The sequence below is a fragment of the Podarcis vaucheri genome (assembly GCF_965113315.1).
Source record: "Podarcis vaucheri genome assembly, chromosome: 16".
NCBI classification, from domain to species: Eukaryota; Metazoa; Chordata; class Lepidosauria; order Squamata; family Lacertidae; genus Podarcis; species Podarcis vaucheri.
Window position 1 is genome coordinate 23,901,593 of NC_138754.1, and position 25,644 is coordinate 23,927,236.

Consider the following 25,644-nt stretch of genomic DNA (forward strand, 5'->3'; position numbering starts at 1 on the left):
TCTCAACCTGTGGGTCCCCAGATGTTGTAGAACTACAACTCCCATCACCCCTAGCTAGCAAGGCCAGAGCTCAGGGATGATGGGTGTTGTAGTCCAACAACATCTGGGGACCCACAGGTTGAGAACTCGCTTTATTGGCTAAGGGAGCCGGCATACAGCTTCCGGGTCATGTGGCCAGCATGACTAAGCCACTTCTGGCAAACCAGAGCAGCGCACGGAAACGCCATTTACCTTCCCGCCGGAGTGGTACCTATTTATCTACTTGCACTTTGACGTGCTTTCGAACTGCTAGGTTGGCAGGAGCAGGGACCGAGCAACGGGAGCTCACCCCATCGCGGGGATTCAAACCACCGAACTTCTGATCGGCAAGTCCTAGGCTCTGTGGTTTAACCCACAGCGCCACCCAATGTCCTTATGAACAGCTAATTCTCAAGACGGTTCGCTATTCCTTCATGCCTTTCCAATCCACCATTGAAATCGCATCACACCTCCTCCCAATTCAAGTTAGAAGTTGGTTGTCTCACCCGCAGGCACTCTCTCCATCTGGGATGTGGGGAGTGAGGAGGTCCTGTGCCTGGCGCTTAGATACCAGCCCCGATAAGCATCTTCTAAATGCTGGCAGAGAGATCCGATGGATTGTGACATTGTCTCATGCAACAGGCAAGCCGTTCAAGGGCAAGGAGATTCTCTGGTTGGAGAAATTGCTGTTATTTGAAAGCCAGACACGACTCGCTGTCATTGGAACTGACAGGGCAAAGGCGGCGCTGGCAGAGAGTTATGGAGAAGCCACCAGTGACTCTGTAGTTAAAGGTGTACAAAGGACTGCAGCTGGAGATTTACAAGGGAGAAAGAAAAGGGACTGCTGCCCTTTCTGGATGTGTCCTCGACACAAGAAGGGCTCCAGTCGAAGGCTGGCAGAAGGATTCAGCCTCTTGGTTGAATATTCTGTCTGTAAGAGAGGTTTTCAGCACAAATCTCTCCCCCTCTTTCTGTCACTGGGTTTGGGAGAAATCCCTCACCTGTCGTGTTTTATTCTCAAGAAAGAAAGGGTCGGGGTGTGCAGCTTTTCAAAAGTTCAGGGAATCCAATATTGAAGAAATACCATCTTAGACGAAATACAATCTTTCAGAGATAATGGGTGATGTGTGTTTTTTTATTATTAAAGAAACCTGGATTTTAAATACAAAGTTAAGGAACGTGTTTCTTCACCTGTGTTGCATAAGATAGCATTTCAGAAGGCAGTCCTATGCTGCAGGGAAAGGGGCCGTAGCTCAGTGGTAGAGCATCTGCTTTGCATGCAGAAGGTCCCAGGTTCAAATCCTGACATCTCCAGGGAGGGTTAGGAGAGAGGCTGTCCTATGAAACCCTGGAAAACTGCAGGCAGTCAGTATAGACAATACTGAACAAAATGAATCAACGATCTGATAGTCAATGAGAATAGCGGTGGAGAAATTGCTTTGCATGAAGACAGCCTCAGGTGACATCCCTGGCAACTCCTGGTAGGGCTAGGAATATCCCTTCCAGAGACCCGGGAGAGCCAGTGCTAAAACCAATGGACTGATGTTAAGACTAGTAATGGCTGATAACCCTGAAGAATATGTGCAGCCTCCATGGTTGGAAGCAACGTACCTCTGAATCCCAGTTGCTGGAAGCAAGAGGAGGACAGAGGGCTCTTGTGGTCAAGTCCTGTTCGCTGGTTTCCAAGAGACTTCTGGTTGGCCTCTGTGAGAACAGGTTGCATATCAAGACCCCGCAGCCACCCCCTCGTTGGGAAATAACACACACAAGGACACAGATATTAAAAAGGTAAAGGGACCCCTGACCATTAGGTCTAGTCATGACCGACTCTGGGGTTGCGGCGCTCATCTCGCTTTATTGGCCGAGGGAGCCGGCGTACAGCCGGGTCATGTGGCCAGCATGACAAAGCTGTTTCTGGCGACCCAGAGCAGCGCACGGAAACGCCGTTTACCTTCCTGCCGGAGCGGTACCTATTTATCTACTTGACTTTGACGTGCTTTCGAACTGCTAGGTTAGCAGGAGCAGGGACCGAGCAACGGGAGCTCACCCCGTCGCCGGGGATTTGAACCACCGACCTTCTGATCGGCAAGTCCAAGGCTCTGTGATTTAACCTACAGCGCCACCCGCGTCCCACGCCCTCGTTGGGAAATAACACACACAAGGACACAGATATTAGGTTTATGTTATTGGGCAAATTTGACCACAACTTTATTGAATGACAGAATGTGAGCGGTATTGGCTTAGGCATTGATTGGACCCGACTATAGCTGACTCCTGCCCGATGTGCAGGAAGTCCGGTAAGGGTAAACCACTGGATGGAGGAGCCCTGTCGATGCGTACCAACTCGAGCTCCCCCTAGTGTTCCCATCGGGGTCGTGTCAAGGCCCTAGCCCCCGACCCAGGCTTCAGACAAGATCAACACCCCCAGATTCCTATAACGGAATACCCTTAAGCATGGAGGGGCAGGTGATGGCCACACCTCCCCTTCCCCACACAAGGACAAACAATGCCTAACCGCAACCCTAACAAAGTTGTGACGATTGCTACGAGGCAGGCGAAAACCAAATGGCCAGTGCCAATTTGCCAAGTGGAAAAATTCCTACCAGGTCCCTCAACGGCGACCAACCGTGGTCCATAGCAAGGCCAGTGCCTAAAACCTGCAAAATAGGATGATTGAGGAAGCGAGCCAAAGAGGAAGCCCTCTGGCTCGCTCCTCCGATTTAAATGGACCCGGCCACGCTGCTGGCCGAGCTCTGATGTGGTCAGGATCCCCCAGGCAATGGGGGACAGAGTCCCCTGCCCCCAGTGGGGAGTGGGTGGCCACGCGGTTCACTGTATCTCCTCCCCACTGGTAAGTGGAGTGGATATGCTGGACAAGATAGGCCACTGGGTTAATCCAGGACACTCCTCTTATGTTCTTAAATTTATGCTATGCCAACATTAGGGAAAGATGGGTGTGGGTTGCCAAAAAACAAAAAACAAAAAACCACAGCCTAGCAGGCCAACCTCCTATACACTGGTACCTCGGGTTAAATACTCTTCAGGTTACATACGCTTCAGGTTACAGACTCCGCTAACCCAGAAATAGTACCTCGGGTTAAGAACTTTGCTTCAGGATGAGAACAGAAATTGTGCTCCGGCGGCGCGGTGGCAGCAGGAGGCCCCATTAGCTAAAGTGGTGCTTCAGGTTAAGAACAGTTTCATGTTAAGAACGGACCTCCGGAATGAATTAAGTACTTAACCCGAGGTACCACTGTACCTGGTGAGCTGAATATCTGAAGAGGGAGGGTGCCTTTACTATTCTTTTTAACGCTGAGAGGTGTGGGCACTTTGAAGAGGGCGTGGGTAGCCCACCGATGCAATCCTGTGTGTATTTGCTTAGAACTGAGGCTGTCAACGTAACCATGTCTACTCAGAAGTAAGACCCACTGAATTCTTTTTCTTCTTCTTTTTATTTTTCGTGTTTTTTTAAAAATTTCATTTGCATTCAAACATAAAAAAGACAAATATTGGATTCCTGGAATCCCCAGACCTCCCCTGCCTCACTCCTGGTTTCAAATATATATCTTTTCCCACTGCATCTAATTACATTTATCCAAATTTTGTTTCTATACACATTTAACCTTAAAAATATTAAACTATGTGTTATATCAATCCTGCCAACATTGTTAATTGTTTACAGTGTTTTTTAAGGTACTCTATAAATTTATTCCTACTGAATTCATTTGAATTTACTCCCAGGTAAGTGAGGCTAGGATTGCAGCCTAAAGCCCACCTTGTCCAATGGGACTTTCTCATGAGTAAGAGTAAAGGGTTGCAGCCTTTAGGCTCTTCTCTTTCTAATTTAGGCTGCAATCCTTACCCTTCTGCCCAAAAATAAGTGGCCCATATGTGTGTGTGTGTGGGGGGGGGGGGAATCCCAAACTCATTAAAACACAATATATGTTGTTGTTGTTGTTTAGTCGTTTAGTCATGTCTGACTCTTCGCGACCCCAGGGACCAGAGCACGCCAGGCAATATTAAAACACAATATTAAAAGCAGCTTAAAACTACTTAACATTCACATAAACAAGGTGAGTCCTGAAAATAGACTCCTCATGTATCAAATGCCAGGGTAAAGAGGTGCATCTTCAGCAATCGCCAGAAGCTGCATAAAGAAGGTGCCATTTGCACCTCTGTGAGGAGGGAGTTCCACAACTTAGGGGCCACCACAAAGAAGGCCCTCGCCCACACCAGCACCTGTTGAAGGTGGGGGGGAAATTACCATGAAGGCCCCCTTGTGCTGATCTTAGCATCTGAGAAGGTCCACAGGAAAGTGGGTTGTTTTTCAGGTATTTGAGTCGTTTCAGGATTAGAACACTAACATTGCCTTGAATTGGGCCTGAAAATGAACTATGCTGCTGTTTTAAAACAGGGGTTGTGAAGGTCTAAAGGGAACCCTGGCGAGTTTTCTGGCTGCTGCAATTGAATTTTCTCAGTTGTCTTCAAGGGCAGCCCCACGTAGAATGCATTGTAATAATTCATACTGGAAGTTTACACACACACACACACACACAGAGAGAGAGAGAGAGAGAGAGAGAGAGAGAGAGAGAGATTTTTTCTAAAAAAAAAATGTTTAGGGGTACTCTCATTTTGACTCAAGAAAATCACCATTTTATAGTTCAAATTGGGGGAAATAAATACAGAAAATGGACAAAAGTACAAAGGTTCACAAAATGTTTGTATGCGTCCCTCCAGAATAAAGCACTGTACACACACACACACACACACACACACACACACACAATATGTATATGTGTGTGTTCTGTTTACAACCCTGTGTACCAGTTCCTGCCAACACACCCAACGAAATACAAAGCGCATTGACAAATATACACCAATGCACTCCATGCATTAGTGGATGCCAGCTCTCAAAAGCTTATTTTGCCAGTTCAAAATTGTTGAACTAAGGTCTTTGTCGCTGCCTTGTTGCGCAACAATCTCCTTAAATGGACGCAACCCTTGTGGGCAATTCTTAAAGGTCCAAGACCCCTCTGCATCTGAAGAAGGCAGAGAACATCTCCTGCTCACAGCTTTAATCTGCTCCTTCCTTCCCACTGGAGGAGAGTTGAGCTGCCTTCCCAAAGGGGCTTGATCCTGACATATCTGTGTGGAAACAGAGTTCGGAGTAATCATTTCCACTTTGAGCCAAACTTGCTTTTGCCCCGCCCCAGAGTGCTTGTCTCTATAGGATGGGAGGCTGGTTTAACTTGGAGGAGGCGGGATTTGTCCAGGTATATAAGCCAAGCCTCTGTCCTAGAAAGTAATCAGCAAAATATTCTCTGCCTGGGACCAGGAAGCCCGGTAAGTGACTGAAAGGCTGTGACTGAGTCATGGTGGTTTGTGGGTTTGCTAAGCTCTAGTGACCTCTTGTTCTTATTGTTGCTTCCTGACCACAAAGAAGCTTTTCTTTTGACTTCTGGGCTTGTTGCTAAAAAAATTGGGGGCTGGTTGCCAGAACTTTAATAAGGCCGCAATCCTTTGCCTTGTTATAAGGGGGGGGGGGACTGCTCCTTTTCCTTTATGGGGTATCCAAGAGCGCATATAGAGTCCTTAAGTGGGTCCCCTATCGGAAGGGAAAATAACAGAGGCCAACCGGAGAATATTGAGAAGCAAAGTGGCTAGTAAGCCTGATCTTTATTAAACTGTTGCAACAGGGTCCCCACTCACCACACGCATGAGGGAGGAGAACCCTGAACAATGGTGCACAAACCCTTATATAGACTTTTGAAATTGCCCACCCTGTAGCTCAAGACCACCTCCCTAAAACATCCTACATACATCACAGAAGGAGGCGGTCTACAGCAGAAATCCTGTCTGCCAGGATACCTGCTAATGCTCATTGATTGCATTACCTGGGCAGCCTGGTCATTCTTTTGTGCTGGTTCATACTTTAGTTCCTGAGTCCCAGGTCACAGGCTCACCCTATTCATACACAAATACACTCTTAAGACAGGATTTATAACTGAAAAGACAATGGGAAGGCTTTCCCCCATTTCCTTCCTCCCTGCAGTGAAATATTTGAGGTCAATTTGGGAGAGTCAAACTGGCTTCAGGATTGCTCTCCTGTACTACTTCAGACACATGGTTTATATACTTATGTATGTGTTTGCCTTGTACATTTATGAACATTTAATCTATATTTGAGACCTTAGAATTCTTATAACTGCCTGCATCTGTTCCACTCGCGAGGAAGCTCTAACTATTGGCCCTAAAAACCCTCAATTATTTTTGTTATAATTATTTTGTTTACTGCATTTTATAGCCCATCTTTTCCTCCAAGGAGTTCCAGGTGGCTTAAATGGTTCTCCGCTTCCTCATTTTAATCCCCACAAAAACAGGTTGGCTAGGCTGGGAGGTAGCAATTGGCTTAAGAGAGCCTTCTTGGCTGAGTGGAAATTTGAACCCTGGTTTCCTAGGTCCTATGCCCTAACCACTAGGCCATACTGGTTCTATATTGCCGTACTGTGAACTTTAGAGCTTGTTGTTGTGGACCAACATGGCTCCCTATGCTTATTATGTGGTGTAGTGGCAGACCAGGACAGGGGAGGCCTGGGTTCAAATCCTTATTTAGTCATGGATGGGGTTTGCAGCCTGAACATGGGTTAGTTGCAACCTCTGAGCCTAGCAGAAATCAGCATGGTGTCCTGTAAATGTTATTGGGTTTCAGCTCTGATGACTCGCTGGGAAAGCATTTATCCTTTAAAAGTCAAGGAGCACAAATGTCAATCTTAATAATAATAATAATAATAATAATAATAATAATAATATTTTTCATGTGTAAAATGGCTGTCTGCTAAAACACAATAATCTGACTGACCTAGGGTTCCCATATTTCAAAAAGGTAAAAACTGGGACATCCTGAAAGTTCCTGAGCTTTTTCTGTTTTTTAAAATTTGATTGACTTGCCTGAGATCCAGGACAAAGTGCCGCCCACTTTTTGAAAGCTAAAAATTTCCATTTCTAGCTTTTCTGTATTCTCCACTTGCCCTTTAGAGAACTCAAAAGAATGACTTAATGTCCCCCTCCCCCGCCTTATCGATTATATGCCCTTTTTATAGTGCCTTGATTTGTGTTACGGAATTTGTATGATTTAGCAAGCTTGCTGTGTTTTAACATTTACTTACAATGACTGTGACATTTACTTTATAATTGCTTTTAAGGTAGTCTTATATAGAAACTTTGGTGTACTGAAATAATAATAATAATAAAAATTATTTATGGAAGTTGGTAACTTTGAAGTTTGCAAGTCTGTGGGCTAGTTGACGCAAGGACGTCTCTAGGCCTCGGTTGATCTCCTTTCCTATTTTGGCCGCTGAATGTATGGCTTGCTTCAGGTTAAGAACAGTTTCAGCTTAAGAACGGACCTCCGGAGCGAATTAAGTACGTAACCAGAGGTACCACTGTATTATTCTTTGTTGGTATATCACCCTTTATCCGAAGATCACATGGCGGTTCACAACCTAACAGTACAAAACAAGAACACGAAACACACACATACAAACCCTCCTCCCACAACCACATTTAAAAGGTCATAGATTTAATCAGCCAAAGCCCTGGTTATTAAAAAAATACATTTTTGCCTGGCACCCAAAGATATGTAATGAAGGAGCTTGGTGAGTTTGCCTGGTGAGAGCATTCCACAATTGCACTGAACCATTGGAGGAGAAGGCTATATTCCACCTTGACTGTAGGAGGCAGCATGCTTCTGAATATCAGTTACAGTGGTACCTCGGGTTAAGTACTTAATTCGTTCCGGAGGTCCGTATTTAACCTGAAACTGTTTTTAACCTGAAGCACCACTTTAGCTAATGGGGCCTCCTGCTGCTGCCGCGCTGCCGGAGCACGATTTCTGTTCTCATCCTGAAGCAAAGTTCTTTTTTTTTAAATGATATTTATTAGAAGTTTAAAAATTACAGAAAAAAGAAGAAAAGAAAACAGCAAAAAATTTAACAGGACATAATATATAAAAAGAAAAAACATAAAAAACAATACAACAATATAGCAAAAAAGAACAATAACATTAAAACACACATCCAATATTCCATATCATTATCTTTCATTTACTTGTTTCATTGACCTCCTCACACCTCCCTTTTTGTATTCTAGTTTAATTATTTCAGCAAATTCTTTCCATCTTTCTCAATTTTTGTTGTATAACAGTAACCTATTAATTAACTCAGCAAATCCTTTCCATCTTTCACTATATTCTGTCATTAAATTTACCTTAATTTATTTTAACCTTATCTTACCATAAAACTTAAAACTTAAAACTTATTTGTACATAACTCCTTATATCATTTCTACTAAAGCCAAATAGTTTCATTCCAACATTTTCCCTAACACTCATTAATTTTACACTAATTCTCAAAATAAATTTTTAAAAACTTTCTTTCAATCTTCATCCAGCGTCTCTTCTTCCTGGTTTCGGGTTATGTCAGTCCTTTCTATCCATTCCATCTAGTCCATCAACCTGGTGATCTTGTGTCCGAGGCTCTTAAGTCTTTTCCATGTCCCTTCTGCAGATCTTCTTCTTGTTTATACCTGCACTTTACTTTGTCTTTTGTTGTTCTTAATTTCTTTCCTTTCTCATTGAGGAGTAGGTCTCGGGGAGACTCCAACCCAACAATATCTCCGTCCCCCCTCGACAGGTCAGCCCATTCTCCACAGTCAGCACTGTAATCCAGAAAGTATTTAAAGGCATGTTTCAAAGTCCCTCCAAAGTTAAGAGCCCCCACAACTCCAGACCCCCCCTGCCCAAAACCAAATCCCAAAAGCCAAAACATCCCTGCCTAGGGGGATCCAACCCACTTCCCATCTCCAAGCCAAACAATACCAAGCCAAGACTTTCTCCAGGTTCAGTCTTCAAAAACAGCAGCTTATGCTACTGCAGGGCCTCAGGTCTCTCCATTTGTGTTACTTGAGGTTCAACAACAACCTCCTCCATTATCTTCTGCACTTGCACTTGCCCTGTCAAAACAGATTCCTGGGTTGGTTCCTGAATAGTTTCTATATGAGTATTCACTGTTTGTCCAAAATTATTGACTGCAACAGTCATCAAATCCATCTTCTCATGCAGCTGCTCCAACAAAGCGCTTGTCTTACAAAGGGCAAGGACCAAAACTTCTTCTAAACACATTCTTATCCAAGGTCAGAGTCTGGTCTCACGATCCTTAATCTCCACAGCTGTGAAATTCCCCAGATCGACTCCAGCAACAGTTTAACAAGCTCCCTCTAGAGGAGACAATTTCAATTTGTATCCATCTTTTAAAAGCAGGTCCAACAAAAGAAAATTACTTTCATTTTTCAAATATTTTGTTTCTTTTGGATGCAAAAGGCAACATTGGGATCAATATGTTTCTCTTTTTTAACTATCTGTCAAAAGACGTTCCATTCACAGTCAATGAACTTCCCCAAAAATTTCTGTCTCTGACACCCCATTCCCAGGTTTAAGACGGTGGAAATTTATCTTTCTTTACTCTCTCTCCTGCAGGCTTAAACAATCTAAGAGTCCCCCTCTCTTCTCCTGCTTCCAAGAGGGGTTTTGGTGGTTTTAACTTAAGGAAATTTAGTCCTTTATATTCGACTTTCCAGACTTTAGCTTGCAAAATGTTTGCTTCAATCTATTTACAAAAGTGGAAGGCGGACTTCCTGTTTAGAACCTTCCCGCTTCGGTGCCAAATTAAAATGTTTCGTAGTCCAATTTTCCGTTCTACTCACGGGTAGTTGTTTAGAGTCCAATTGTCCACAGGGAAAGGTCAGCGCTCTCCTGCAACGGCTGTACAGCTTCACTCCGTAAAAGTAGCGGTCGATTCAAAACACCGCGCCACTCACCCCACTTTGCTTCGGATCCCCGAAAAAGGGTTTCCCTGCGAGTAGGGGAGGCGCTCTTGGTGTCAGCCAAATCCCACGTTCCCAGGCTTCCTCCGCCTGGGATTTTTGAGGGGTCTTAGCGCCGTGGTGGCAAGACCCGATTTTCGCGGAGCGGGTTCCTCTCGGTCAGAGGAACTCCGCCATTGCCGATGGCGCTAACCCGGAAGTCCCCTGAAGCAAAGTTCTTAGCCCGAGGTACTATTTCTGGGTTAGCGGAGTCTGTAACCTGAAGCTTCTGTAACCCGAGGTAACACTGTATTGGGAATCGGAAGTTGGGAGACAGCTGTTGCACTCGGGTCCTGCTTGCCGGTTTCCCACAGGCATCTGGTTGGCCAATGAACAGGATTCTGGACCAGATGGGTTGTACATGCCTGATCCAGCAGAACTATTCATTTGTTTTTATAGTGACATGTTCACTGACCATTATACTAGATATAATCATTCAGCTGTGCTCTGTACGTTTCCAAGCCCAATTCAAAGTGTTGGTGCTGACCTTTAAAGCCCTAAACAACCTCGGCCCAGTATACTTGAAGGAGCGTCTCCACCCCCATCATTCAGCCCAGACACTGAGGTCCAGCTCTGAGGGCCTTCTTGCAGTTCCCTCCCTGCGAGAAGTGAGGTTACAGGGAACAAGGCAGAGGGCCTTCTTGGTAGTGGTGCCCGCCCTGTGGAACGCCCTCCCATCAGATGTCAAGGAAATAAACAACTATCTGACTTTTAGAAGACATCTGCAGGCAGCCCTGTTTAGGGAAGTTTTTAATGTTTGGTGCTTTATTGTGTTTTTAATATTCTGTTGGGAGCCACCCAGAGTGGCTGGGGGAACCCAGCCAGATGGGCGGGGTATAAATATATTTACAACAACAACAACAACAACAACAACAACAACAACAATAAATTTTATTATCATCTGTGTGATTGGACTCAAATGCAATTCCATAAGAATATAAGAACCTTACCTGGTCAGGTCAAACGCCCATCTAGTCTGGCATCCTGTTCTTCAGTGACCAGCTAGATGCCTCCAGTAAATTCACATATGGGACCCGAGCACAACAGCACTCTTTAACTCCTTGCAGTTCCCAGCGACAGGTACCCGGAGGCATCCTGAGAACGTTATTCTCCTCCATGACTTATCTAAACCTCTTGGAAACCCACCTGACTTGGTGGCCATTGCAACATCTCGTGGGAACAAATCCCATCCTCCTTGCTAGGTGCTGTGTTCAGAAAACTTTTTCTCTGACCTAGGTTTTCCTGCGTTCAGTCTCATTGGATGCCTCTGAGCTCTGGGATTATGAGAAGAGGAGCGGGGCATGACTTCTCCCTATCCGCCTTCCCACACGATGCACAACTTTAAATTCAATTTTAAGCTACAGTATGCATTGGATGTCTTTGAGTCATACACATCCTGAATTATTTTAGCATTTGTTATCTTCAACCTCTGTGCTACTGCTTCTGCTTCTTGCAATTAGGTATTTCCAACAACCTGGTGGTAACCTTATCCAGGGGTTGTATATGTGTGATGATCATAGCTGTCAACGTATCTCTTTTTTAAAGGGAAATTCCCTTATTCTGAATAGGATTCCTTGCAAGAAAAGGGAAAAGTTGACAGCAATGGTGATGATCTGTATAGCGCATGAAATTTGCAGAACTCATGTATTGGTGGTCACACATTGGGCGGAATGCTGGGGCTTTGGCCACCAAACTGCTCAAAACCTTCTGGGACATGGGGAGGTAATACCCTTGGAAGCATGAGTGCATCTCTTTCAACCGTGAGGACCAGAAACTTGCTATTAGTTCTTAGCACAAGAGCTGCAGTTCCAGCACTGCATTCTGTACTCTTATTCGTCGTGGAGTTTCATTTATTTTATTTATTTCATAAAACGCATGCACTGTCGGATTGTAAGAAGAAGGAGAACCTCAAAGCAGTTTGCAAGAAAGAGAAAACAATTGTATTCTCAATAAGAAAAAAATAGCAACGATAATACAGACTTCCAAAAAGTTAAAAGAACAAGAGACGAAAACGCGCGTCAACTTCACAAAGCTCTGGCTAGGCTTTTCTAAAGAGGAATGTTTTGGCAGGCACCAAAAAGAGGACAGTGAAGGCCCCTGCCTGCTCTCAATAGGCAGGGACTTCCAAAATGTAGGTGCTGCCACACTAAAATATGCATTGCTTACAACTGCGGAACAGGTATTACCGTATTTTTTACTCTATAAGACTCACTTTTTTCCTCCTAAAAAGTAAGGGGAAATGTGTGTGCGTCTTATGGAGCGAATGCAGGCTGCGCAGCTATCCCAGAAGCCAGAACAGCAAGAGGGATCGCTGCTTTCACTGCGCAGCGATCCCTCTTGCTGTTCTGGCTTCTGAGAGTCAGAATATTTTTTTTCTTGTTTTCCTCCTCCAAAAACTAGGTGCGTCTTGTCGTCTGGTGCGTCTTATAGAGCGAAAAATACGGTATGTGGCACCAGTCATTGCGCCAGTTCCACCGGTTGAAGTGGTTACAAAGTAAGGTGATCTCTCAGGCAGACTGGTCCCAAGCTGTTAAGGCCTTTATATACTCTTCCTTTATTTTTATTTTATTTTTTAAAAGGCAGCTGCCAATCAATATGTTTACATACAGTGGACAGATTAAGAATTGGAAGTTCTCTGAACCTTATCTTTTCTATCTCCTCTTTTAAGCTCTTTTCTTATTTCTGTAACTTTTTTTTCTTTCTCTTTTTCATCATGGGATCTTAATCAGATTAACGCTGGGCAAAAAAAAGACCTTTGAAGTTTTGTATTTCTCTTTATAAACCCTAATTAAACTTTTTTTTAAAAAAGATGCTAGCGGAAGAGAGTTGTTGCTAAACCGGGGAGAATAGAGACAGTGAACACGTGATGGCATCTGTGCTAAAGTTTGAGGAGTACAGAGTTCACGGCCATCTTGTGACGGGGAAGGAAAGAGCTGACGTCTTGAAGGTGGAGAAGGGATATTGAAGTCAAAGCCAATGGTTGGCTCTAGTAATCTGGAGATGGGCATTCAGCTTTCTGGGGTGTAAACAGAAGCCTCATTCTTGCAAGGAGCTGGTGAGGGAAGAACTCTCAGTCTGCACACTGTACCAACCTGAGACTGCAGGTAAGGACCGTAGGGCAGGTAGCCCGTTTTAGACTTAACAATCTTATAGCGAAGGCAGTGGACTCTCCTTCAATGGAGGTTTTTAAACAGAGGTCAGATGGCCATCTATCAAGGATTCTTTAGTTGTGATTCCTGCCTTTCAGGGGGTTGGACTAGATGATCCTTGGGTCCCTTCCAACTAACTCTATGATCCGCCGCAACTTCAGATGATAATGTGCAGGACTGAATCTAGGTTTTTGTGGGCAAACTGTGCTCAGGGGCAGGGGCAGTGCTTTTGCACTACTGATTCCTGGCAGGGGAGGTTTAATCCAGTTTGCATTTGAAAGCAAACTTCTGCAGCTCAGTTTCCAAATTAATATGCTATGCAAGACATAGCTGCCCTTTGAAATTCGCCCGCCTCTGAATTTTGCAATGTGATTCTTCAGCCTAGGAATAAGTACAAAAAGGCACATGCTGTGATAAATTGTGTGTGTGTGTGTGTGTGTGTGCATGCGCGCAAATGCAATATTAGTGGAAATAGCATTTTAAATTGCTTTAGGAGAGTTTTATACAATAATGTTCCCCATTGCATACAATAATGCTTTGCCTACAATAATGTGCATATTAACAGAAGTTGGCACGAAAATGCTGGTGAATCTTCATGATGATTCCCCCCCCCCCATTGCAAACTGAGATGAGAATGTGGAGGGCTGAATTTAGGACTGGGAAAATGGGCAACTGGCTCCATCCGGTCTCACCTCTCCTCTGTGATTTTGTAGCTCTCCTCAGCTCTGGGACTCCAGATATGCTGTGTAGCCAAGTGCAGGAATGGCCGCTCGGGTAATTTGTGCCACAGTTCTGGACTAAGGGATTATCCACATTTAGCTTTTGCCCTGCTTTTTCCAGGCACAGGCCTGTGCTTAAAAGCTCCATGTCAGACTGGTTGGTTGGTTTGCCCAGGAAAACCCACTCTTTAGTGCTCAGTCAGAACAAACGTCAATTTGAGTTGTCTGCAGACTGCAATTTGCTCCGATTGAGCTTTAAAGAGCAGGGTTTCATTGGAAATTTCTGGAGAGGGAAAAAAAAGGATGCTTAGACATGGATCTTTAAAGCATGGGCTGTGCCTGGAAAGAGCGGAGGAATAAGCCCTATATGACCTTAGGATTCCTCCTTTTCCTAGGGAAAGGGTTATAGCTCAGTGGCAGAGCATCTACTTTGCACAAAGAAGGTTCCAGGATCAATCCCCAGGTGGGGCTGGGAGGGACCCCCTGCCTCAAACCCCGGACAGCCTCTCCTAGCCCTTGTAGACAACACTCAGCTAAACAGTCCAATGGTTGGACTTGGTATAAAGCAGTTTCTCGCTTAAATCATCCCTTTATTCTGAAGCATGAGGACTAGAATCTTGCTTTGTTTTTAGAAGGGCCATAACCTAATGGTTGAACATCTGCTTTGTTCAATGTCCTAGGTTCAATCTGCAGCTATGCCTGGGAGCACCCCCCTGCCTGAAGCCCCGGAGAGCCGCTGCCAGTCAGTGTAGACATTAATGAGCTTGATGGGCCAAGGGCTTCTAATTTAAAATCACCCCTTTATTTTAGAACCACGAGGAACTTATTTTATGCTATGAATTGGAGCATCAGAATTCGCATGTAGAAGGTCCCATCAGGTGGGGCTGACAGAGACTCCTTGCATGAAACCCTGGAGAGCTGCTGCCAGTCAGTGTAGACATTACTGAGCTAGACGGGCCAGTGGTTGGTTCATTCATTCATTTATTCATTCAGGCTTTGTTGTCATAACAGGATCTGAGTCAGCGTGATGACTCTCCTTTCTCCCCCCCCCCCCGAATTGGGTGACGCTGCTCAGTGCCCAGCAATCTGGCCCGATTGCCCAACCGCTGCTGTTCCTTGCCACCTGACGCAACTGGACTGGTGAGGCTGGCAGACACTCTGTCCCTTTTGGCAGCCCCACCCTGTCCCTGTTCAAAGGGCAGACAAGGTTCTTTGCTTCTATAAACAGAGAGGGCACTGGGACAAAATCCAGTAGCGCTGGCAGAGCAGAGCAGCTGGTGAAAGTAAGTAAAAGGCCACGGGCGTTGCTTGACTTTGGGTTGTCTGTCAGCCTCATGCCAGACAGCAGAGCCAGTTATATTATTAAGGTGAAGAAGCTCAGAGGCAGAGCATCTGCCTTGCATGCAGAAGGGTCCCAGGTTCGAATCCTGTCATCTCCAGATCAGGCAGATTCCTATTTCATTCAGGTCTTTTCTTTTTAACCTTAAGGACTAGAAAGTTTATTTTTGGGGAACGGGTTTTATAGCTTACTGGGAAATAGAGCATCTGCTTTGTACAACAGGTTCAATCCTCAAGTCTCTCCATGTAGGTTGTGTGCCGGAAGATTCACCCCAGTACTTACTGGTTTGCACAGTCTACAGGGGCCTATAGGCAGCCCTGTTCAAAGATTTTAAGTCAGTCGATTGACAGATCGATTGGGTATCTGATTAACTTTTTATTAAGGAACAGGTCCATCTGTCTGCATTCCCCCCCCCTTTCTGAAAAAGTGGCCCGTTCTGTCTTTAGAGCAACGAAAGTTGGGAGGGGTACTGAGTTAATTTTTTTCAGGGGAGCAAACTCTTTCTCTGCCAGATTGCCTGATTTTAACCACTATTTTAACTGTGTATTTTATTCTTCTTCTTTTTTAAAGGAAATACTTTTCAGATATATACATTTCACTGATTTTAGAATCATTTTGACATTTTAAAACTTCCTTCCCCCTCTTTCTGTGGTGCCTTAAAATTATTTTTAATATCTTCTGCATATCCAAATTACTCATTAACTTACTCATTTATTTATTTTCTTTCAAAATATACTGCAGGTTAGTACAATAACCCTGCCAGCATTTTTATCTGTTTATAATTTATCTGTAAACATTCAATAAACCATTTCCATTATTTTATAAAAAGTTTTTTATCTTGATTTCTTATTCTCCCGGTAAGTTTTGCGAAACTGTGTATTTTATTCTGAGCTTCAGCTACATACAAATAAACAGTTGGGGCTGGGAATGTCCCCTGCCTGAAACCCTGGAAAGCTGCTGCCAGTCAGTGTAGACAACACTGAACTAGATGGGCCAATGGGCTAACCCAGTACCAGGCAGCTTCCTGTTTACTTCATTTCTGTTGGGTTTTTTTATAGAACCATAAGGACTAGAATCTTGATTTATTCTTAGTCAAAGGGTTGTAGCTCAATGGTAGAGCATCTGCTTTGCATTCAGGATTGAATATTCCCTGCCTGAAACCCTTGAGAACAGCTGCCAGTCAGTGTAGACAACACTAAGCTTGATGAACTGCTGGTCTGACTCATTATAGGGCAGCTGCCAACATTTCTACTTGGGGCTGGAACATCATGTCCCTTCCCTCCCCAACCACCCCAATTTATGAACTGCCTTATCATGAGACTTCCACGGCCTTTCTGCAATTGGTGAGAACTCTTTGCTATACCAATAATCTTCTCCTTCTGGAATGCGCAGGTTAATTGGGGGTGCAAAGTTAGGGGCATAGCAGGCTGTCTTTCAACTGGGAAGGTCTAATTGCTGCATTCTTTTGAACACTACACTCTAAAAACCTGCCCCACTAAAACACTGGATTGGCCTTGGTTTCTTTCCTTATACAGTCATACCTCAGGATAAATACGCTTCAGGTTGAGCACTTTCGGGTTGCGCTCTGCGGCAACCCAGAAGTAACGGAGCACGTTACTTCTGGGTTTCGCTGCTCACGCATGCGCAGATGGTCAAAATGACATGCGCAGAAGCAGCGAAATGCGACCCGTGCATGCACAGACGCGCTGTCGCGTCTTACGTTCCGTTCGGGATCGAGGTACCACTCTATTACTCTATTTTTCCTGCTGCTCTGACTGAGATCTCCCTCTTTGGATTTACCATCTTGTGTACAGTGATACCTCGTGTTACATACGCTTCAGGTTACAGACTCCGCTAACCCAGAAATAGTACCTCGGGTTAAGAACTTTGCTTCAGGATGAGAACAGAAATTGGGTGGCAGCAGCGGCAGCAGGAGGCCCCATTAGCTAAAGTGGTGCTTCAGGTTAAGAACAGTTTCAGATTAAGAACAGGCCTTCGGAATGAATTAAGTTCTTAACCCAAGGTACCACTGTACTTGCTGAAACAAAAGGTCGCTGGGTTGGCCAACACCTTATGTTGGAGAAGAATTGCTTTTCAAATTGACGTCCTGTATTAATATGAATGTTAGGTCTACTGATTTTCATATTTATCTGTTTTCCCTTGGATGGCCCAAATAATATTTTGATACAGAGATGGCGGACCTCTTTTGCCTGGAGAGTCACGCCTTTATCTCCCCATCCCTGTGGGCCACGTTTGACAGGTGGGCAGGACCATCCACCTGTCCGTCATCTAACAGTATGATGACCCACAGTCATGGCTTTCCAGAAAGGATTCTGGGAGCTATGTTTTGTTAAGAGCTGTTCGAAGGCTCTTTCCCTCCCCAATCTTCAACCCCCGAGCTTAATACCAAGCTTAAAAGATGCCCATGAGAGGCAGCTTCCTACAGAATCATATTAACCAAGCTTTCTCTCTCCCTGCAGTTTGGACCAAAAACTTCACCCTTTCTCAAGGATGGACTACGCAAAGAAGTCTCTGTGCTTGCTTTCCCCTCGGTCCCTCACCAAGTAAGTACCTGCGACCAAGTAAGTCCTTGCGACTGAGGGTGGTCAGCTATGACTGCCTTGAGCAGGCAGGGGGGCTATAAATGTAATAATAAATGCATGCTAAAATGCTGGTGAATATTCGTGATGACTTTAACTTCCTCCTCCTCCTTCACAATATTACCATCAACTTATTAATTGCCATATATATATATGTGTGTGTGTGTGTGTGTGTGTGTGCGTGTGTTTTACAATTAAAGTTTACATTCAAATATGAGTTAACATCACAAAAATATAGGATTCTCTGAATCCTTGGACTCCCCCCCCCCTTGTTAGCCTCTTTCCGTTGCATCTTATATTATCCTCCATTTTTCTTTTTGAAAACCTCCATCATATCCTTAGTTCTTGTTACATTACAAGCATTGTTACAATCCTGCCAATGTTTTTAATTGTTTACAGTGTTCTCCAAGATAAATTATAAATTTTGCCCATTCCATATTAAAGTTTTCATCTTCCTGGTTTCTGATTTTTCCCGTCACTTTTGCCAATTCGGCGTAGTCCATCAACTTATTAATTGCCTTCTAAACAACCAAGTCAAGGTGATTTACATGATGGGTTCTAAGCTTTGCTTGGAGTAGATCCACTGGAATGAATGCACTCAAGTTAGTCGTGCCCATTCAGTTTAATAGGTCTACTCTGAGTACAACAAACATTGGCTATCATTCAGTAACCTCCAACCGGTGCGGTGAGGTAATCAGTAGCCCTTAAAAATGGGGAACCAACTGAGAAACCAACATTTGATGGATTCCATATTCCATCCATCCAGGTGTGTGTCAGCCAACGCTCCTCAAGCCCGGCCTTACCGAGTCAGCAACTGCGACCGCACCGTCCGCAAGGGGATCATGGCCGACAGCCTGAGGGATCTCCATGAGAAGGTGAGCGATTCTAGGATCCCTCTGCCAGGAGCAAGGTGGGATGGGTCGAGGGGACAGGTGGAATTTGAACCCGGTGCTTTCTCTCTAGGTGCGCAGTGCTCTACTCTTAGCAGGCAATATCTCCATTGTCCTGGATGAAGATGGCACCACCGTTGAGACAGAGGAGTTCTTCCAGACTCTGGAGGATGGGACGGTCTTGCTGGTGTTGACCAAAGGACAGACATGGCGCCCAGCCAAGGTGAGCCAGTGGGCTAAGCCCTCTGCTGGTAGGACCTGGAGAGGGGTTTCCATGGTGAACATGTTCTACTAGGCTGAAGGGTGTGTGCATAGGCCTTTATCTCTCACGTGTTACGGGGTCTAAGCTAGGGTCACCAGCTTGGCACTCCTGAGGTCTTCCTCCCAGTGGCGTAGCTATCTGCTTGGGTACCTGGGGCGGCGTGCACGCCCTGAAGCCAGGGGCAGGGGGGGCTGCCAATGGGGGCAGGGCAAGCCAAGGCAGAGCGCGCTGCCTGGAGCCTCTCTGCAACCTCCCTCTCAGCTGTAGGGCAGCTGAGGCGGTGGGCAGACGCAAGCCTTGCGCTGCTCGAAAAAGCAGCACGGAGCTTGCAGGCAGTCCGCCTCCCACCTCCTCCTCAGGAGAGACGCGTGGCTCAGGCATGCTGCAGGCCCCGCAGTGTGGTGCGCAGTGCCCCCTGCCTCACCTAGCTACGCCTCTGGATTAGGCAGATTCATGGAGGAGAGGGCTGTCGAAGGCGACTAGCCATAAAGGCTGTGCTCTGCCTGCAAAGGTGGATGCTTCCCGGTTTCTGGAAATCACTCGAGGGGAGCGTGCTCCTGCCATGGCCTAGGAAGTGGTGTGCGGTGGGTGCGGGAGTTATATGCTTTTGAAAAAAATATTTTTGCCGTTTTGTCACACACACACCCCTCAGTGATGACACCTGGGGCAGCCCTCACCCACTGCACCCCCTTCCTTTTTCCTTTTTTAAACTTTATTTATTTTTATTTCAACAAAACATTTAATAAATGGCATTGGTCGGGTATACCTGAAGGAGTGTCTCCAACTCCATCGTTCTGCCCAGACGCTGAGGTCCAGTGCCAAGGGCCTTCTGGCAGTTCCCTCGCTGCGAGATGCCAAGTTACAGGGACCAGGCAGAGGGCCTTCTCGGTAGTGGCACCCGCCCTGTGGAAATCCTCCCACCAGATGTCAAAGAGAAAAATAACTACCAAACTTTTAGAAGACATCTAAAGGCAGCTCTGTTTAGGGAAGCTTTTAATGTTTAATAGGTTATTGTATTTTAGTGTTTTGTTGGAAGCCGCCCAGAGTGGCTGGGGAAACCCAGCCAGATGGCTAGGGTATAAATAATAGTTAATAATAATAATAATAATAATAATAATTAATTTATTACAATGAAACATTATATACAGTTTCCCATATCAATTGTCAGATAATAGTACACATTTTTTCCATCTTCTTTTTTAACCCTCCCCTTTGACCCCTCCCCCCAAAACTTGTTCTCTCTTCAGATCTTTAACCATGTGCACAGATTATTCATTCTAATTTGGATGCTTGGATTGGCTTCCCCCTGACCGCACCCCCTTCCCATGCCACTGCTTCCTCCTAATGTCCACAAAACCTCTAAAGTTCCCCTGACCTCCACTCAACTATCCCCTTAGTTGTGAGGTTGGTGTCAGGCGTGGAGTATCCTCACTTCCCCCAGCAGCTTCAGACGCAAGAAGAAAACACTGTTCGTATTTTATGGCTTTTTATTCAGTCATCTGGTTGCAAGACAAAGGATCCATGTCTCCACGCATAGGAGACGTTGGCTACTCTGAGTCCCTCCCCTTCCGTCTCCCACAACATCTTGGAAACCTATGGGAAGTCACAGGAGTCACATCCCTCTGCCTTCTCTGTTCTTGAATGCAGAGGGACCAGTGAGCCCTTGTTCTAGGAGGGTCTCCCATACTCTCCAGGGAGGTCTCTGCTGTCTGCTCTCTCACTTCTCCCTCCTCCTCTACTATCTCGTAACTAGGCATTTCCTCTTTCAGCTGTACATCTGTAATGTAATAGTGCCACTGTATTCTGCTCTGGTCAGACCTCACCTGGAGTACTGTGTCCAGTTCTGGGCACCACAGTTCAAGAAGGACACTGACAAACTGGAACGTGTCCAGAGGAGGGCAACCAAAATGGTCAAAGGCCTGGAAACGATGCCTTATGAGGAACAGCTAAGGGAGCTGGGCATGTTTAGCCTGGAGAGGAGGAGGTTAAGGGGTGATATGATAGCCATGTTCAAATATATAAAAGGATGTCACATAGAGGAGGGAGAAAGGTTGTTTTCTGCTGCTCCAGAGAAGCGGACACGGAGCAATGGATCCAAACTACAAGAAAGAAGATTCCACCTAAACATTAGGAAGAACTTCCTGACAGTAAGAGCTGTTCGACAGTGGAATTTGCTGCCAAGAAGTGTGGTGGAGTCTCCTACTTTGGAGGTCTTTAAGCAGAGGCTTGACAACCATATGTCAGGAGCGCTCTGATGGTGTTTCCTGCTTGGCAGGGGGTTGGACTCGATGGCCCTTGTGGTCTCTTCCAACTCTGATTCTATGATTCTATGATTCTTCTATGACCCCTGTCTCCCTCTCCTCCTGAAACTGCTGGAGACATGGGGGTCGAAATTCCCCACTCCTCCTCCTCTTCTGAGAGGAGCTGATCATACCGAGGGCTCAATTCCCATTCTTCCTGTTCAGTCCAGTCCCTGACAGCTGGTGAGGGAGGTTATCTTTTTTCTCCCTTGAAAAACGCATATTGCTGAAGGAGGTACAGTGGTACCTCAGGTTGTGAATGGGATCCGCTCCGGAGGCCCGTTCGCAACATGAAAAGAATGCAACCCGCAGCGGCGCGTCTGCGCACGCGCGGGTTGCAATTCACTGCTTCTGCGCATGCGTGTGATGTCATTTTTCGCTTCTGCACATGCACAAGCGGCGAAACCCGGAAGTAACCCTTTCCGGTACTTCCGGGTCACCGTGGGACGTAACCTGAAAGAACATAACATGAAGCAGACGTAACGTGAGGTATGGCTATAGTTGGGAAAAGTGACAGTCTCTATCCCATTTTCTCTTCCAACTCTATGTGTTTTCTTGAGGCATAGCAAATTCTACTGGAAACAAGTATTCCCAAGTCACTTGGGAAACGAAGGGTTCACTTTTTTGCATCTTTGGTGAGGTGATCTGTGGAAAAGGGAGAGAGAGAAAGAGGTGATGGGGGCAACTGCAGCTGCTCAAAAAACTAAATGTGCCTGTAGGCCTCAAAAGATTGGTCTAAGCAATGCAGATTCCTTCTAAAAGAAACTATTTAGGGCCAAAGTTGGTCCATTTTTTCTCTGACTTTGGATTAAGCAAATGATGTTTACTCCTGCTGCCGCTATTTTAATGTGCACAACATGTTTAGACTACTGCAATGCTTTACATATGGGGCTGCCCTTGGAGACTTCACTGGTACACTTTTAGGTATACAGGGCCTATTGTAAGCCTACTTTTCTTTTTGTTTCCTGGCAGACGGCAGGCTACCAGCTCTCCCTGTCCCACAAGCCCCGGCGCAGGATTGACGTGGCCTGTGTAACCTTTGACCTCTACAAGACTGACCCTCGGGACTTCATTGGCTGCCTGAATGTCAAGGCCACACTCTATGGGACGTACAGCATGTCTTATGATGTACAGTGCTATGGGGCCAAGAGAATAATGATGTGAGTATCAGTCTGTCTCTCAGCTCAACTGAATTAGACCTACCTGATGGAGGAGAAATTCAATACAGTTCACATTAAAGACAAACCTATCTAATTCACACTTCTGGAACTGAAATGTGTGGACCGAAATGTGGTCTTTCTGCAAAATTCACACTTTTTGTAGTCCTGTCCTCCAGCCAAGCAATGTGTAAAAAGAAAGGGGGGGGGAATAGCATATGACTAGGGTAAGGTCTGCCTAAAAATGCATATAATACTGAAAATGGGAAAATCACATTGCAAAAATCTGTATGCTGGGCAAAATTGCAAATAAGCACCTGTATATAAAAAGAAATTCACTGATGGATTTTCATGAGGACCCTTTTAAAAAATGCAAAATAATGTGAAATTTGGAGAACTGAAGACTGGGATAAATTAGAAACTGGAATAGTTGGGTTCACCCATTGATGTGGGTATTAACTGTTTTGGAGACAACTTGCTTTTAGATTCCAATTTTATATTGCATCCCCCCCCCCCTTAACAGGGGGCTCAAGTTGCATCCACACATCAGATCACATTACTATAAAGCGAGTGACCATTATCTTGTGGAAGCACTTGAGCTATCAGTAAAATGCACTGCCCCTTCCCAATTTTTAGCCAAATCATTGTCGTCCTGTAGCATTTCAGAAAACCAGTAGCTAATTGGAATATAGCCGCTGCCACCACATCAAGCATGGGGCAATCATTGAAGACTGTGGCATTGCCTTCCCTGCCCAGTTGCAAAAATAGATTTGCCCTTGAATCATAAAACTCGGTCCTGAGCATGCATACCCAGGGACAGAGGAAGGGGTGTGTGGTAGGGGCGGGCTGCCCCGGCTGTCACCACTGAGGGGGGTAATAAGATGTCGGGCGGCACTCACCGTGGGGCCTGCAGCACGCCCGAGCCACATGTCTCTCCCGGGAGTGACGTGGTGGTTTGGGCGCCCGCAAGCTCTGCTCTGCCCCAAATGGTCCGCCCGCCTCCTCCCCCTCAGCTGTAGGGCGACTGAGTTGGAGGAGGCAGGCAGACTCCTTGGAAGAAGAAGAGAAGAGGAGTTTGGATTTGATATCCCACTTTATCACTACCCTAAGGAGTCTCAAAGGGCGCGGGTGGCACTGTGGGTTAAACCACAGAGCCTAGGACTTGCGATCAGAAGGTTGGCGGTTTGAATCCTCTCGACGGGGTGAGCTCCCATTTTGCTCGGTCCCTCCTCCTGCCAACCTAGCAGTTCGAAAGCACGTCAAAGTGCAGGTAGATAAATAGGTACTGCTCCAGTGGGAAGGTAAACGGTGTTTCCGTGTGCTGCTCTGGTTCACCATAAGCGGCTTAGTCATGCTGGCCACATGACCCGGAAGCTGTACGCCAGCTCCCTTGGCCAATAAAGTGAGATGAGCGCCGCAACCCCAGAGTCGGTCATGACTAGACCTAATGGTCAGGGGTCCCTTTACCTTTACTTTTAAGGAGTCTCAAGGTGGCTAAGAATCTCCTTTCCCTTTCTCCCTCACAATAAATACTCTGTGAGGTGAGTGAGGCTGAGAGATTTCAGAGAAGTGTGACTAGCCCAAGGTCACCCAGCAGCTGCATGTGGAGGAGCAGGGAAGCGAACCCAGTTCACCAGATTACGAGTCCACCGCTCTTAACCACTACACCACACTGGCCCTGTGGAGAGTCCTGCCCTGGATCACCCTGCCCCGTGGGCAGCTGGCCCTGCCCCTGGGCGCAGGGCACGCGTGCCACCCCAGGTGCCCGATCGGCTTGCTCCACCACTGTGCATACCCGCTCAGAATATGGATAGATCTCTCCTGTTCAGAATCCTACCTGAATGCAAGCCGAATCTTTGACAAGGCTCCTCTCTCTCTCCCCCACCCCCCAGGGAAGCTCTACGCTGGACCCTCTTCACCATGCAAGCGACGGGTCACGTGTTGCTCGGCACGTCCTGTTACATGCAGCAGTTGCTGGATGCCACCGAGGAGCCAAAGGAGGAAAATGCGTCGCCTCGGTGCCTCCTGCAGTCCCCTCCCACCAGGAAGATGCTGCAGTGATTGTTGGGGAGAATCTTGCCTGACACTGACTTTCATGCTGAGACTTTTGACATCCTCTGCACAATGTAGCCACGAGGTCTAAGGTGTTGTAGGAAGGAGCACGAACATTCACGCCCCTGCCTGGCCCTCGGGCAGAAACTGCTGGGGATCCGGGAAGTCTCACTGCTGCTGTATTATTTAACCGCACTCTAATTTATATTACTCTTTAATGGGATATTATCATTGCCATAACTCCCAGGCGGAAGCTGGTTGCCGGGCAGAGCCCAGCCTCCCCTTCACCTCCATGTATTTGTTTTAGATATGGGATTTTAGCCTGCATGGTGGCAAGTCTTGTTCACGTGGGCTTGTATTGCATTGTTAATAAATATTGCATTAAAAAGGATTTTCTTAAACCGCCTGTTTCTCTCCCAGATGTATGGTGTGAATGTGGCCTTGGTGTCCTCCAGATTGTTTTGGTCCACAACGGCCTTCATCCATGACTAGGCATGGAAGGATCTGTCAATTTCACTTCTCTGTTTTGCTTCTTTCCTAATCCATACATTCAGTTCTCTATATTTCTTCAGCGATTTGCTGATTTCTTCCTTTAAAAAGATCCTCCTGGAATTTCTCCAGTGTTTTAGTACAAATTACTGCTAATAAACACTTCTTCTTTTTTTACTAATGCACACATTTTATTTTCATACATAAATGTGTGTACACGTGCACACACATACATTTAGGATGTGGGCATCTCTGTCAGGTATAAGCCACTGAGCCTCTTGGGCTTGCTGACCAGAAGGCCGACAGTTCAAATCCCCATGACTGGGTGAGCTCCCATCGCTCTGTCCCTTATCTTGCCAACCTAGCAGTTTGAAAGCACACCAGTGCAAGTAGAAAAATAGGTACCGCTGTGGCAGGAAGGTAAATGGTGTTTCCGTGTGCTCTGGTTTCCATCATGGTGTTCCGTCGTGCCAGAAGTGATTTAGTCATGCTGGCCACATGACCTGGAAAGCTGTCTGTGGACAAATGCCGGCTCCCTTGGCCTGAAAGCAAGATGAGCGCCGCAACCCTATAGTTGCCTTTGACTGGACTTAACCAGGGGTCATATTATATATACATAGGCTTTCCCCAATATAGCTCAGGGTTGGTTCTCAAGTTGCAGGAAGTGCAAATCTGATGCTGTTTTAGATGCAAACTGAATTTTCCCCTCATCTCCGGGGGGTGGTGTGAGTTGCAGTCCACCAAGATCTGG

General features: G+C 45.9%; 1 protein-coding gene across 7 annotated transcripts; it reads left to right on the plus strand.

Annotated features, from left to right (window-relative positions):
* Window positions 1-5,336: 5,336 nt before the first annotated feature.
* On the plus strand, window positions 5,337-24,805 carry CIDEC (cell death inducing DFFA like effector c). Of its 7 annotated transcripts, none has more exons than XM_082204030.1 (6): window positions 5,337-5,361; window positions 17,624-17,707; window positions 18,510-18,618; window positions 18,707-18,856; window positions 22,168-22,355; window positions 24,245-24,805. In XM_082204030.1, the coding sequence occupies exons 2-6, from the start codon at window positions 17,655-17,657 to the stop codon at window positions 24,411-24,413; spliced, it is 669 nt and encodes a 222-aa protein (XP_082060156.1). In that variant the 5' UTR covers window positions 5,337-5,361; window positions 17,624-17,654; the 3' UTR covers window positions 24,414-24,805. The 7 variants fall into 7 exon arrangements, with proteins under 7 accessions (XP_082060156.1, XP_082060159.1, XP_082060154.1 ...); XM_082204033.1 differs by lacking the exon at window positions 5,337-5,361 and adding an exon at window positions 10,936-11,016; XM_082204028.1 differs by lacking the exon at window positions 5,337-5,361 and adding an exon at window positions 12,884-13,040.
* Window positions 24,806-25,644: the final 839 nt, after the last annotated feature.

Excerpts from the sequence above, each read along its gene's own strand:
- CIDEC (XM_082204030.1), top strand. The coding sequence starts at position 17,655 with ATGGACTACGCAAAGAAGTCTCTGTGCTTGCTTTCCCCTCGGTCCCTC. Across the intron at positions 18,619-18,706 it reads TGAGGGATCTCCATGAGAAG|GTGCGCAGTGCTCTACTCTT; the intron begins GTGAGCGATTCT and ends CTTTCTCTCTAG. Across the intron at positions 18,857-22,167 it reads AGACATGGCGCCCAGCCAAG|ACGGCAGGCTACCAGCTCTC; the intron begins GTGAGCCAGTGG and ends GTTTCCTGGCAG.